We start from the raw sequence: 15310 nt of genomic DNA on the forward strand, positions 1-15310 counted from the left end.
AGCAAAACCCATCAGGATACCTGAGTTTTAAATTCCATGGCACTAATCATTTTCTGTACAGTTTTGTCAACTTTTTTTTTCTCTAGGGAGATATATTTTACAAAAGAAAAGAAGCACAATCTGCAACATCTCCTGAAGCCAAGATTACAGTCACTCTTTTGGCCGGCTTAGCATGGCTTTTCTTCACCTTTCTTTTCAGTCTTTGTGATATCAATCTCTGCCAGTCTCTAAATGCCCCTAGTACAGGTAAGCTCTCATTGAAGGGGAAAAGTGATTTCCAGCATCTGTTTTCTGCCTGCATCACAGCCCCACATCCCATGACCTCTGTGCTGCCCACCTGGGCAACAAAGAGGACCCTAACTCTATTCTTTTGTGCCCATGAGTTTTGTTATCTACAGGATGGTTGAAAGACTGGAAAAATGTCTCTCTCTGATTGGATTCAGCCTCATCTGTCTTAAAATGGTGAGTTCACCTTCACATTTAAAATCTCTGTGTCTCTGTGTCTCTGTGTCTGTCTCTGTCTCTCTCTTTCACTCTGTCTCTCTCTGTCTCTGTGTCTCTGTCTCTCTCTTTCACTCTGTCTCTCTCTATCTCTCTGTCTCTGTCTCTGTCTCTCTCTCTCTCTGTCTCTCTCTCTCTCTCTCTCTGTCTCTCTCTGTCTCTCTCTCTCTGTCTCTGTCTCTCTCTCTCTGTCTCTCTCTCTGTCTCTCTCTCTGTCTCTCTCTCTCTCTCTCTCTCTCTCTCTCTCTCTCTCTCTCTCTCTCTCTGTTTCTCTCTCTCTCTCTGAGGGCTAAGAGGTAGAGTAGATAGAACTCAAATACTTCAGGATCATACCAAGAGCATATGTTTAAAATTTAATGCAACATAGTAGAAAAAGAAAACAAGATTATCATTATATTTTAAGAACAAAGACGTTTAGAAAAAGAATTCTGTCAGCAGCTTCTGACTTAGTTCAATAGGTAGATTCAAAGGAGGAAAAGAATGAAACAGTAATGTGAACTGCCTCCGGCCTCTGAATTCTGTTTGGATTCCTTTGTGGTACACCAGTGAACTGGAAATGAGCTGTACAGAAGAATACTTGTGTGGATTGAAACATTGCTCACATTATGTACAGAAATGTGATTCACCTATTACTGTTCTCTTGTTATTAGTTTTATATTTCCCCAAATGATGTTTTTCCCTATGGTTCTAATTTTCTGAACTTTTCTTTTTCAGGTTGCTTCAGCTAAGACAGGTAACATTTTCTAACTTGTAGGTTTTCCTTCCTTGTATTTTGATTTTAATTTCTATTGTCAATTCATGGATGACCCTCAAATCTTACGAAAATACCAAGAAAATATTATGGACATTTTCTGAGTACTTACATGGTGTACTAACTATAGCAGGTATTGGGAAAGTCAGAACTGGTAAGACAATTTAATCATGTTTGAAAATAAGTTCTTATTGTGTATCATAATGTGTAGAGTTACATAGCAATGAATTTCCTTGTATGAAGTTGATCATGAACAAAATGACAGTGACAGAAATAATTATTCTAGCCAAGCAAATAAAGTCTTAGCTACATACAATAGTCTACCTTACAGAACTTTTCTTATTCATCTTCTGGAAAAATAGAGAAAATTAGAAACATTGTATTTTATTAAGATTCTCTAAACAAAAGAAAGCTTACACTTTCAAAACTACATGTTTAAGATACAGACAGCAGTAACTCACAACTAGAAAGGAACTTGCTCTTCTTTTTTAAACATGTATTTGTTGAGGACTGTATTTTATTTCTTCATGAATTATCTTATGTTGAACTTCAAAATGTTGTAAAAGGGTATTACAGTTTAATGTGGCTAACTAAGTATCCACTTGGAAACTATCTTTTATAAAGATTTGATTATGATTTTTCTTAAATTAGTGACTGAAGACAAAATAATTTTTCTAGGTTCTCCTTACTTATTCATTCAGAAATCGAAGCCCTCAGGCTGAAAAGTAATGTTCAATGGAATTCAGATTATCTGTAGGAACCATCTAATACTAAATACTTCATGATAAAGTCTCAATATAAATTAGAACAAATTTCACTTTTTTATTGTATTTTATTGTCAGGATAATGTATAGAGGGATTACGGTTACATTCGTCAGGTAGTGGATATATTACTTCTCGAAACTTGATAACCCTTCTCATGTTTTTGTCCCCCTTTCCCTTCTTCCAAATTTCACTTTTTTGTCTATATCCCGGAATAGGAAATATAATTAAGAAGTGATTTTAATTTTTTTTCTATTGGTTTTATTTATTTTATTTGAGTTAGGATCCCTCTATGTTGTCCACGCTAATCTTAAACTCCTGGCCTCAAGAAACCCTGCTTTAGCCTACCTAATACCTGAGATAGATATGTACTATAGCATACAATTTCAAGTTATTTGTTTTTTCTTTATTTTTTCTTTATATTTTGGCCAGTCTTGGGGCTTGAACTCAGGGCCTGGGCACTGTCCTTAGGCTTTTTTCCTCAAGGCTAGTGTTCTACCACTTGAGGCCCTGGGTTTGGTCTTCAGCAACAAAACAAAACAATCACACACAACAAAATGTCACTCAAGTCCCTTTCTATAAATGTATACCTGTTACTTTATGTTTCAAATGACATAGTGCCAATAGGTTTGTCAGTTTGCTCAGAACTATCATTTTCATTTCTGTTTCATTCTCATCCTCCTCCTCCTCTTTCCATGGTTCTGCTTTGTTGTTCTGTTCTCTGAGGGCCGTTGAGGCCTGTCATAGCAAATAGAGTACCTACTCATCCATTCCTCCCACCAAACAAATGTCCTCAAAGTCTGATCCCACCTTTTCTCCTGCTACACCATGACTGGCACTGGGCATATGAGTATTCTCCTATGATGACACCAGTTGCTTCCTACACAAAGTCCACTGGCTGCAGCCACACTTGAATTCTCCCACTCACACTGTTCTGCCCCCTCCTTGACTTTCCCACCACCCCAGCTACGCCTGGTAACATTGTAATCTCAAGCTGGAGATGAGCTCAGAGGTGTTGACTTTCTGTTATGGCTGGCACTAGTCAAAGCCTGCTGAGGGCCAACTGTAAAACAGCATGCTGTTTCTCTCCAGCCTGAACTCAGCCTCCACTTCCCAGAATCTCACTCTCACTGGGCGTCCTCCATGGTAATGCTCTTGTTACTACTCCACATTTGTCAGAAGAGAAACCTGAGACAAAAAAAGATGAAATGACTTGTCCTTTTTCCTACACAACGGTTTAAAAATAGGTAGAACCAGGACTGAAACCTAGAGTTTATGAATCCGCATCTTTTTGTGTTTCTCCAACACATGCTTCTGAATTTCCCTTGGCTAACACGGGCTCTGGCTGTCTTCTCACTGGAGGAAGATCCGTTCCTAGCTCAATTCAACAAGCCACGTTTTGGGGCCTTATGATAGGCAGTATGTAGCTGATCTAACATGCCAACCTATGTATTATGATTATTCATAACAACAATAATAATTTTGTTCTGGTACAAGGGCCTGAATTAAGGACCGACACTCTTGCTTGCCTTTTTTTTTTTTGCTCATGGCTAGTACTCAACCTCTTGAGACACACCTCCACTTAGGGCTTTTTTTGTGTGTGGTTAATTGTCCAAGCTGATTTTAAATCACATTCCTCAGATTTTAGTCCTCTGAGTAGTTAGGATTATAGGCATGAGCTACCAGGCCTGGCCAGGTTGCCAATCCTTTAAATTATTTCTATGGATCCACTGTCAGGTCTCATGTCATTTCCCTAGGAGGTTAGTCCATTCCAGTGAGCAAGAGTGGTTGTCACGGGAGGTAGGAGGTGTAGGAAAAAGAATGAGTTAAGAGAGATCAGAAAACTGAGAGGAAACAAAGCACAGAATACAGGAAAAATGACTAAGCGGAGAAGAGGGATTTGGGGGGCAGGGGAGGAAGCTTCACTTGGGGCTTTGTAGGCTTTCTGTTCTGTAGAGGCTGCCTGCAGAATCAACTTACCCCAACAAATGGCTCTCCAGCCTGTACCTTCCTCTAGCATACATTATCAACATGGTTTTCTTTCAATAGTTAAAGAGACAGTTGTGAGTGATGTTCCAGGAATGTCTGGCCAATGCACAGAGGAGACATTGTTCATTTCTTGCAGAGTGGTTATTTCTGAGATAATGTCAAAGTCAACTCTGGGTTATTGGTAGAGAAATAGAAAGTTATCTGTATCATGTATAGGGATTTGGCTGGGGAGAGGGAAGTTGAGAAGCGTGGATCCTGGGCAAATCACTCTTCTATGTTTGTTCCTTCAAACCGCCTTGCTCTATTCCTTTTGCATTTCAGTTTAGTTAGTTTTACATTAGGGTCTTGCTTCCTAGGCTATCTGGAAACTTGCTAGGTAGCTCAGGATGGCCTCCCTCTGGAGATTCTCCCACCTCTGCCTCCTGAGAGCTAGGATTATAGAAGTGCACCAACAGGCCCAGCTTGCACTTTAGTTTTGAAATTGGCAGGTAGCGATTTGGCCTAGCAAATATAGTAGATTAAATATAAAAGGCCAAGATCTCTAGTTTCAAATATAAAACCTAGCTATGTTCATTTGACCTTTTCTTGAATTTGAATCTCCTACATTCGGGATCTTTTTTTTGTGTCTGTGGCTATTTTAAAGTGGTAAATTGGGTTACAATGCCATCATCTTCCAGCCCATTCCCAAAGCACAGAAATGAAAGCCTTGTAAGTTCATGGAGAGTGTTCATATCCCCATGGCCAACAATAGCTGAGGCCAGAAGGATGATCACAGCCCATTCTTACTGGGTAGGAAAAGGGAGAATAAAGTCAACTATTGTCTTACATTAAAAAAAAAAACACCTAGAAATCATTTTACTTTAATAGTAAAAAGGTACCATGAAAGGAATTATTATAACAAAGGGTTCAACTCTCCTTCTTCTTCCATTAGAGTAAATTCCATTGGGAAACATGCTAAGTGCCTGAGAGAGTAACCTGGGAGGTAAAGATGGAGGGGTCCAAGCTGGAAGCATGCAGCCAGTTTGGGGACATGGTGCTGTCCTTTCTCTCAACGTTCTTCCCCATGATCACTTTCCACTCTGAAATTCTTCACAGCACAGAAAATACCAAATGACTCCACAAGCAACTAAGAAAAATCACTGTAATCCAAGCTGGCACCCTACCACTTGAGCCACACTACCACTTCCAGCTGATTAATTACAGATAAGATCTACTCTACCCTTGAGCCAAGCCCCACTTCCCATTTTCTAGAAGTTAATTGGAGATAAGATTCTCAGATCCTTTTGTGTCCGGGCTGGCTTTGAACCTTGATCCTCAGATCTCAGCCTCCTAAGTAGCTAGGATTACAGGTAAGAGCTACTGCTCTGGGCTTACTTCTGGCTTTTTATGTTTACACGTACTGAGAAATCCCAGGCTTCCTGCATGCTAGGCAAGCACTCTACCAATAAACAACATTCCCTGCCCAGATTTTCTCACAATTATCTGCCTGGGCTGCCTTTAAGATCTTCAGATCTCAGCCTTCTAAGTAGGTAAGATTTCAGGCATTAGCCACTGGCACCTGGTTTCCTGTCTTTTTCTTCTTTGTCCCCTTAGCTTTTTCTTTTATGTAATTTTATTATTATCGTTTAGGTGGTATAGATGAGTGATTACTCAGGTAATGAGTACATTTCTTTTTGGACAATGTCACTCCTTCCTTCACTTTTCTCCACTGCCCCCCCTCCCCTTCCTGACAAATTGCATAGTTCATTTTCCACATAGTCTTATCTTTTCTTGATTGGAATGGGAGGGAGAAGGATCCACAGTGATGACATTGGTACAAGGCTATCTCTATAGGATATCCTGGCTAATGTGCAACTTCCAAATCTCTTTCAGCTCCTGAAATACCCACTATTGACCAGGCATATTCAAAACTCAGCAATAGCATCACAGTAGAATGGGCCACTGTGCCAGGGGCTACCAGTTACCTGCTCACAGCTGAAGATGAAGACACAGTCACTGAGACTGTGGTGGCCAATTCCCCAGGCACCGTCACAGGCCTGAAGGCTGCCACCTTGTATCAAATCACCATCAGATCCATCAGTGCTACTGGGAGAAGCCAGGCATCACCTCCAAAACAGGCAAAGACAGGTAGGTAGCTGAATTGCACCTCCGAAGTTCAGCATTTGCCCATAACTTGTATCAGTTACAATGTAAACATAAACATACAATGTAGTTTGATACTTGAGTGCTACAATTTATGTTGCAGAAGTGAAAGCCAGGTGGTCTCCAATGGTTCTGGCCTATAATCCTGGCAACTCAGGCAGCTGAGATCTGAGGAAAGACCTTGAGACTCTCATCTCCAGTTAACCATCTAAAAACCAGAAGTAGATCTGGGGCTCAAAGTGATAGCGTATTAGCCTTGTACAATAGCAAAAACAACAATAAGCTCAGGGAAAGTGGCCAGGACCCAAGTTCAAGGCCCATGACAAAAAAAAAAGTTTGATCCACTAATAATGGTTTGTTTGATTTTTTCTCTTTTTTTTGGCCAGTCCTGGGGCTTTTATTCAGGGCCTGAGCACTATCTTAGCACTTTACCACTTGAGCACATCACCACTTTCGGCTTTTTCTGTGTATGTGGTACTGAGGAAGCAAACCCAGGTTTTTGTGCATGCTAGGCAAGCACTCTACACATGGCCACACTCCCAGCCCCTTGATTTTTTTTTTCTAAGCGAAGCAACTCAGCTTTCTGTGATGGGGGTAGCATTTAAATGCCAGATGCTTTCTGCTTCAGAAATTAAGGCCTATTTCTGGGCATCTTTAAAAGCATTCTTTACATCTCTGAAAAAGAAATTTCCATTTTTTATCCAGGCCAAATAAGCAAAACATAAAAATGATTTTGTTGAATATGCCATAGATGTGTGGAATGTAGGTTAACAAAACCATTATATCTGAGGGAATAAATGCAGGACTGGGTGTGTAGCTCACAGTCGTTCACTTGTCTAGTGTGTACAAGGGCTTAGATTCACTCAATACTGCAAAAAATGTTATGTGCATATTAAAATAGTATAAACTGTCATTTCCCCCTTGATATATGTTAGGATCACAAGGATATTTTATCTAACTGCTGACTAACTTCTGTTGAAAATGTCTCATGTTTTTAATTTCTCAATATCTTTGAAACATTATTTATGATTTGTACAAACTGGACTATTTTTAAATGCCTTCTTTCCTTTCTTTTTCTTTCTTCCTTTCTTTCCTTCCCCTTCCCTCCCCTCTCTCTTTGTCTCTCCCTCACTCCTTCCCTTCCTCCCTTTCTCTCTCCCTTTCTCTTTTTCTTTCTTTCTCTATCTCTTTCCTTCTTTCTTTCTTTCTTTCTTTCTTTCTTTCTTTCTTTCTTTTTTTCTTTCTTTCTCTCTCTCTTTCTCTTTCTTTCTTCAGTACTTGGGCTTTAACTCAAGCCCTTATATTATCCCTTAACTTTTTTTCCCTCAAGGCTAGTGCTCAATCAACTTGAGCCACATTTTCAGGTCCAGCTTTTTGCTGGTTAAGAGTCTAAGGACTTTTCTGCTTTGAATAACTCAGCCTCCTGAGAAGCTGAGATTATAGGCATGAGCCATTGGCACCCAGCTTTGTTTGTTTGCTCAATTTTATCATGCTGGGAATTGAATCCAATTCCTCCTACATGCTAGGCCAGTGCTCTACCACTGGCCAGGGAATTATATCCCTAGCCCTCAAATAGCAATTATTTAATAGAGCTCTGCCATGAACACCCCCCCCCGCTTTTTTTTTTTTTGCCAGTCCTGGGCTTGATTTCAGGGCCTGAGCACTGCCCTTGGACTTTCTCAAGGCTAGAGCTCTACCACTTGCGTCTCAGCACCACTTTCCAGCTTTTTTCTATGAATGTGGTACCTAGGAATCGAACCTGGATCTTCATGCATGCTAGGCAAGCACTCTACCATTAGGCCAAACTCCCGGCCCCAGAAACCCCCTTTTTTCTTTTGCAAAGCAAATAGTTGTTTTTAATGATATAGATAATCAAACTCTGTTTACTCATTCCTCAGTAATGTGAATTATCCTCCACTGGATTCCTATAACACAGTTACATGGCCTGGTGTTGTTTGTCTTTCTAGTGTTGGCCGCACCAGTTCTAGAAGTAAGCTCTCCGAGTCCAGACTCCATCCTTGTGCAGTGGGAAGCTGTATATATGGCCATTGGATTCTCTGTGTCCATTATGCGAGCCAATGGCTTGGGTAGGATTTGGAAAGAGAATACTACAAACACCTCCTTGACCTTCAGCAGTTTAGATGCGGGGACGCTGTACACTATAAAGGCCTATGCCTGGAATGCCAACGGAATCCCAGGGGATGACTCCACCTGCAATCAGAGAACAAGTAAGGACTCTGATTAATAACCAGGGCCATGCACTGCAGCTCCAGAGAGTAATGTTCAGTGATAAGTAGAGAGCAGCTGGCAGTTTAAATTTATTACAAAGTTATTTATAGTGCTATTCCTCCTCAGCACTTTAAACACTTGCTAGATGGGTAAAGAAATGGCTAGGGGAGCCAAGCATTTGGTGGCTCACACCTAGCTACTCAAGAGGCTGAGATCTGAGGATTGTGGTTTGAAGCCAGGTCAGTCAGACAAATCTGAGAGACTCTTATCCTCTAACCAATGAGACTTTGGAAAACTGATGGTGTGGCCCAAATAGTAGAGTGCCATTCTTAAGTGGAAAAAGCTGAAGGACAGCACTTAGTCCCCGAGTTCAAACCCAGTACCAGCACAAGAAAAAGAAAAAAAGAAAAGCAAATGCTGCAGGGAATACACAGCATTGGGGGTCCTCATCCTGTGTTCAGTTGTAGCACCCGCATTCCATGTCACATAGGACATAATTCTTATCAGGTTTACCAATCACTCCCTGTCCCTCCTGTTTTTCTGCTTTTACTCTCCTTTCTCATTTTTTATTTCCAAAAGTGCAAGTACTAGGGCTTGAATTCAGAGCCTGAGCTCTGTCCCTTAGCTTTTGCCACCTAGACTAGTGCTCTACCACTCAAGCCACAGCTCCACTTTTGGCTTTTTGGTGGTTCATTGGAGATAGAGCCTCATTGACTTTCCTGCTTGGGCTGACTTTGAACCTCAGTCCTCAGATCTCAGCCTCCTGAGTAGCTAGGATTACAGGTGTGAATTAATAGCACCCAGCCCTTTTTTTATTTTTATTAGGTTTACTAGATGTCTCTTGTCCTTTCCTGGATCCAGGCCTATAATAAAAAGAACAGGGCCAAACAGGGATTTGCTTACTTAACAAACATTTAGTGAGTGAGTGCTGCCACCTTGACACTAGCATTGCTCCAGAAATAACACCAGCAAACCTGGCCAATTTCCTGCTGCCTGGTGCTTTTTTTTTTTTTTTGCCAGTCCTGGCTTGGGCTCAGGGCCTGAACACTGTCCTTGGGTTTTTCTCAAGGCTAGAGCTCTACCACTGAGCCACAGCACCAATTTCTGGCATTTTTTTTGTATGTATGTGGTACCAAAGAATCAAACCCGGGTCTTTGTGCATGCTAGGCTAGCACTTTACCACTAGGCTAAACTCCTGGCCCCATGCCTGGTGAATTATGCTGTGCTAGGAGTCAGTGTTTTACATGAGGCCAGTGTAGTTTGTCACCTCTCCCCCACTGTGGGCTGACACGCTGGACTCTGGCATGCTTTCTTGCCATCTCCATGCTGAGAAAGCCCTAAGGAGGATTCCTACAGCACGATGACTAGGAGACTAAAGTGAGCTGCTACAGCGAACCAAAGAATGAGAGAGCAAGGGAGGAGGGAGAGGCAGAGACAGGCAGAGTGAGGTTTGGTTCTTCTCCTTAAGACCACAGGCAATGTGACCTAAGTAAGTAATAGGCTTTCACCAAACTAGCTTAACCAGATTAGCTATTTTGCTACTTGGGAAATGATCTAGGAAAAGATAGGAAGAAACCGAAAATATTTTCTTCAATGTTCCCTTAGTTTTCAAAAGGAATGAAAGACTCATTGTCTACAAGCCAAAGCAGAAATGTAGGGAGAAGGGAGAGGCTTGCACTGGAAGAAACCACAGCAAGGTGGTTGGTGAAGGAACTGATGAGTCAGCACATTGTGACAAACCAGACTTCCTGGACCTTTACCTTTCTCCGTCCCTCCTCCCCAACTTCCTTCCTTCCTTCCTTATTTCCTATCTTCATTCCTTCTTATCTCCATTCTTTTATTCCTTCCTCTCTCCTTTCTCTTCTTTCCCCCCTCTTTTCCTCTCTTCCCTTCCTATTCCCTTCCCCTCCCCTTCCTTCTGTTCCCCTCTTCTATCTTCTCTCCCCTTCCTCCTCCTCTTCCTTCCTTCTGCTCTGCTCTGGTGCCATCCTCTTTTCTCTCTTTGAACCCCTCTCCCCCTTCTATTTCCCTTTCTCCATTTATTGAGGACCCACTATGTGCTAAGACAGCTTAGCTGATAGAATACAAAATGAAATAGAATGTGATTCCTACCCTCAAGTAACTGATTGTATCCAAGGATGCATTACTCGGCGATCACAGTGCTGTGTAACAGTATTCCAATGGAAGGTATGCCCAGGAAGGATCATCTCCCTCAAGCTGGGGGCTGAGGGACTTGCCATTTGGTTTCTTGATGCTTTCCCTCTCATTTGTTCTCCCATGTTTTAAATGTTTATAGAGAGTTTAGATTTAAACTCTGTATTAGATTTTATAGGAAAGCTATACAAAGTATACTAGACTGGGTGGCTTAAAAAATATTGTTTCACATCAGTGGAAACTAAGTCTGAAATCAAGGTGTTGGCATGGCAGGGTTGGTTCCTTCTAAGGGTTGTGGGGAAGGATCTGTGCAGGCCTTCCTCCTTGACCTGTGAGATAAATCTAAAGATAGGAGGTTGGGTTTCCAAGTTGGGGGTTCTCTCAATGCTCTAGAGCCACAGCTCCACTTCTGGCTTTTTGGTGCTTAATTGGAGTCAAGAATGTAATGGACTTAACTGCCTAAGCTAAACTTCAAACCTTGATCCTCAAATCTCAGCCTCCTGAGTAGCTAGCATTATGAGCATGAGCCACCAGCTATATCCAACAATTGGGGTACCGTATTCTGTGAACTCAGCATTACTAAGCTGAATCTTACCAAAGTTCTTGAAGCTATTACAAAATCTTAATTGTTTCTCAAACACGTAGGTCCTCATGCCCCTACCAACATCCAAGTGTCTTTTGACAGTGGGGCTTCAAAGGCCTCAATTTCCTGGACCCAGACAGAAGGAGCTTTCAATTACACTGTGAAGGCATTGAGTGACTCTTCTGAGCAGAGCTGCAGCACAACTTTCAGCTCCTGCAGCATCTCTTCCCTGCAGTGTGGTACTGAATACCTGATTTCCGTGTTGGCAAGTAACGATGCGGGATCCAGTAAGTCCTCTTCAGTGGTGACCTTGCAGACTGGTATGTAAATGCATGAAGAACCTTCAGGTCTGGCAAGGCACAGGGACAGCCATATGGGAGGCAGAAATCTCAGGCAGAATTCCAAAATACTCTGAAAAACCATGGAAACCAAAGCTTTTTCTCAATGAAAGTACTGGGTGAGATAGCCTTACAAGTCTGAATAGTACAGATTTGGAAAGCACATATTATGCTTTGTAACCTTGCCCCTTTGGATATTCAAAGGCTGGTTTCTATTCTAGATCTTTTATACTTTTTCTTCTCTCAGCTTTATATTTTTTTATGACAAGCTTCCCCTGTGACTAGAACATTCTGGATCTGGATTTCTTTCTCTTTGACTGCGATATGGGGTGGCTGATTGGAAATGTCAATACAGAGCCTCACTATGTTTTCCAGGCTGGCCTGGAATTCACAATGCTCCAATCTTAGCCTTCCAAGTGCTTCCATTACAGATGTGTACCACCATGCCTGGCTACTTGTTTTTATTTTGTTTGAGTTTTGCTGGTACTGAGGCTTGAACCCAGGGCCTTGTATTGTCACTTGGCTTCTTTTTCACTAGTGATCTACCACCTGAGCCACAACTCAACTTTAGTTTTATTGTTTTATTTTTTTGTTTGTTTGTTGCTAGTTAATTGGCAGATCTACGTGCTCAGGCTGGCTTTAAATCTTGATCCTCAGATCTCCAACTCCTGATTAACTAGGTTAACTGGCATGAGCCACAAATTTTGAAAATTCTCTAGTCCAGTCTGAGTTATCTACAGCTTTGTACAGTACAGATAAACCACCTCCTCTTGACATCATACTTCATGATCAAGGCTCTGCAAGTGATTTTTTTTTTTTGGTTGGTCATGTGGTTTGAACTCTGGACCTAGACATTGTCCCTGAGCTCTTCAGCTCAAGGCTAGCACTCTACCTAAATAAGCTATTTTTAAAAGATAAAGCCTGTCGTGTACATTTCTAGTTCTGCATGTGTTTAGATAATTTCCCATTTTCATTCCTATCAGAGATGTAAGCACAAATGTGGAAGTTTACTCCTCTATTAAGACACATTTACTTGTTTTTGTAATTGAAACTAACATTTAGTGGATCATAATTTATCTCAAACACATAGAAAGTTTTATGTGAAAGGTTCCATTATCTAGATAAGAATATTGAAAGTCAGAGAGATTGAACAATTATTTTTCCAAGGACACACTGATAATGAATAGTTGAGGTTCAAGTTCAAGCTTGCCTAACTTCAGTTCTCTATGCCAAAGAAAATGTAACAATCGCCACTTTATCCAACAAACAGAATTATGTCACTGTAAGTTGAAAAGGCATCTGAGCAGAGGAAGAGAGAGTTCTCATCAAGCCAATAAACTCTATTTTATTGGGGGGGAGGAACACAATACATTTAATCTCAGACACAGATTCTTAGAGTTATGTTAAAGTTATCACTAATAAACACAGTGGTTGGGAATCTCTTTCAATATGTCTAATTTAATGTGGATGGGACATTAGGTATGGTTGTAAGAAAGGGATAATGAATGGTGAGGAGAAAAGATAAGAGACACAGTGGTTGCGAGTTACTCATTTAATGCAGGAAAGAACCATCATGTATTTATTCAATCTTCCACACATATCCAAAGGATGAACAATACTGAAATACATTATCTATGGGTATAGATGGCATAAGGCTCCCACTGAAAGCTGTTGAAAATGGAGGAATGGGAGATAGGTCAATGTACCACATATGCATACACGAGTGAGATACTAGTGTGAAATTCTTAAGCATAATTAATATTCACTAACACACAAGAGCACTTGGGCAGCTTTTCATAAACTCTTAATCCTCAGACCTAAGGTCAATTAAGTTGGCATTCCTGGGACTAGAGTCCACATAAGAATCAATTTTAGGAACTCTAGGATGTGTTGTTGTTCTTAATGTGTATGTTATTTCTCTTCTCTTTTTTTGCCCTTTGGTTAATCTCATATTGTTACTGTATCTGACTTTGTTACATGGTATATTGTATACACATGCATTTGCTTATTTAAAATAGGAAAGGGAAGGGGAAAAACAAGATGATTGGGAGGGGTGACGGGAGGGAAATGGGAATAAAAACATGAGAAGGGGTATCAATGTGTAAGAAGTAATGCACCTACTACCTGGCAAATGTAACTGTAACCCCTCTATACACTACCCCGACAATAAAAAAATTACATTAAAAAAAGAAGAATCGATTTTAAGAGCTCTTCAGTTAATGCTAGTGCACAGACAAGGTTAAGTGCTGCTGAAATGGTTTGTGATGCTTTTACTTCCTGCCCTTACCAGTCTAGAAAGTACCACTGTAGTTTTTATATAACAGTATCAGTCATTATCATGGAAACAAATTTGATTGATCAATAGAGGAATTACGTTTGTAAAGTAGTATGCTTCCCTGAGGCCCCAGAATATTTGGTATATTTTAGGAAGAATCTGTTTAGAGATCATGATCAAAGTTTTGGAAGCAAAGGGTTTGAATAAGTAATTCTCATTAGAATTTGTTCCTTCAAAGACTTCATGCAATGTTGATCTTGACTAAGTAAGATTGCCTTGCAAGATGCTTGTGGCTCACCTTAGTAATCTTAGCCACATGGGAGGTTGGGGGATGAAGGTTGGAAGTCAGCCTGGACAAACAAATCCTAGAGACTCTGCTCTCCAATTAACTAGCAAAACGCTGCAAGTGGAGGTAAAGCTCAAGTGGTAGAGCACCGGCCTTGAACAGAAAAAGCCAAGTGAGAACCCCAATACTGGCACAAAAAAATACTAAAGATGTTGCCTAACACAGAAAACAGGCAACTTCAATCAAAACAATCCATGCCTATTTCTGACATAATCTAGCATCTATTGGGAAAGATAAAATTTAGGACATCTGAGAATGCCTACTTAGTTTGCACCACATTGTGCTTCTATTTGATTTGTTCCTTGTCAATAACACTTAGCACCTTAATTCCCAGCATGAAATTGGCTTCTGTCATTTGGTGCATGGGAGGATGTGGCTAGGAGAATGTCCTGTGCTATGAAGACTTTGCCCAGGAAGACCCTTTCTAACTCTGCAATCCTGAGCAACTCACCCAATTTCTATGAACCACATTTTTCTCAATTGTAAAGGCATTATCTTTGTTGGAATATTTACAGAAAATATTAATGAGATAAACAATGACTCATCGTTGTATTTTAAATCCAAAATAGACAAATAAAGGAAAAATATCAAACAGATAACTCTAGGGTGTTTACCATATCACTCAGGCTATACAAAATCTGAATGAGGCCAACTGTTTCAACAAATACTTGAACAATGTATATCCTCAGATCTTAAAAGAACTCGGTACTAGTTACTAGGTACAAAGCTAGACACTGGTGACTGACACCTATAATCATAGCAAATCAGGAGGCAGAGATTTGAGAATCATTTTTGAAACCAGCCCAAGCAGACCTGTGAGGCTCTTACTTCTACTTAACCAGTAAAAAGTCAGAACTGGAGCGTGGCTCAAGTGATACAGTGCCAGCTTTGAGAAAAAACAAAAACTAAAACAAGAACACTAGGCCCTGAATTTAAGCCCTAACACTAGTAACACACACACACACACACACACACACACACACACACACTGATGATTATTATTTCAAATAATATTTCATAGAACAAGAGAATTCTATTAACAAGCCTTTGGCTCCCATAGTGTACACTGTGGTTCTGCAAAGAAAAAAAATTATCTAATGTTTCTGAAATATAGTTTTGCTTGTGCACAAAATTCAATCTGTTATAAAACTTAAGAATCGCTGACTTGAGTTGTTTTGAAGTTTTGCATAATTCCAAAGAAAATCTGCAATGGTCTTACCAATGCTTATGATTGCTCCTT

General features: G+C 40.5%; 1 protein-coding gene across 1 annotated transcript in view; it reads left to right on the forward strand.

Annotated features, from left to right (window-relative positions):
• The first annotated feature begins 399 nt into the window (after nucleotides 1-399).
• Nucleotides 400-15310, forward strand: part of Fndc7 (fibronectin type III domain containing 7) — a 33692-nt gene continuing 18781 nt past the window's right edge. The window contains exons 1-5 of the mRNA XM_090334308.1: nucleotides 400-462; nucleotides 1216-1234; nucleotides 5876-6130; nucleotides 8113-8373; nucleotides 11174-11431. Of these exons, the coding sequence (XP_090190434.1) occupies nucleotides 400-462; nucleotides 1216-1234; nucleotides 5876-6130; nucleotides 8113-8373; nucleotides 11174-11431 (856 nt within the window). The remainder of the gene's footprint in view (nucleotides 463-1215; nucleotides 1235-5875; nucleotides 6131-8112; nucleotides 8374-11173; nucleotides 11432-15310) is intronic.

This window comes from Megascapheus bottae, chromosome 6 (genome assembly GCF_031878675.1).
Source record: "Megascapheus bottae isolate mThoBot1 chromosome 6, mThoBot2.hap1, whole genome shotgun sequence".
Classification (NCBI taxonomy): Eukaryota; Metazoa; Chordata; class Mammalia; order Rodentia; family Geomyidae; genus Megascapheus; species Megascapheus bottae.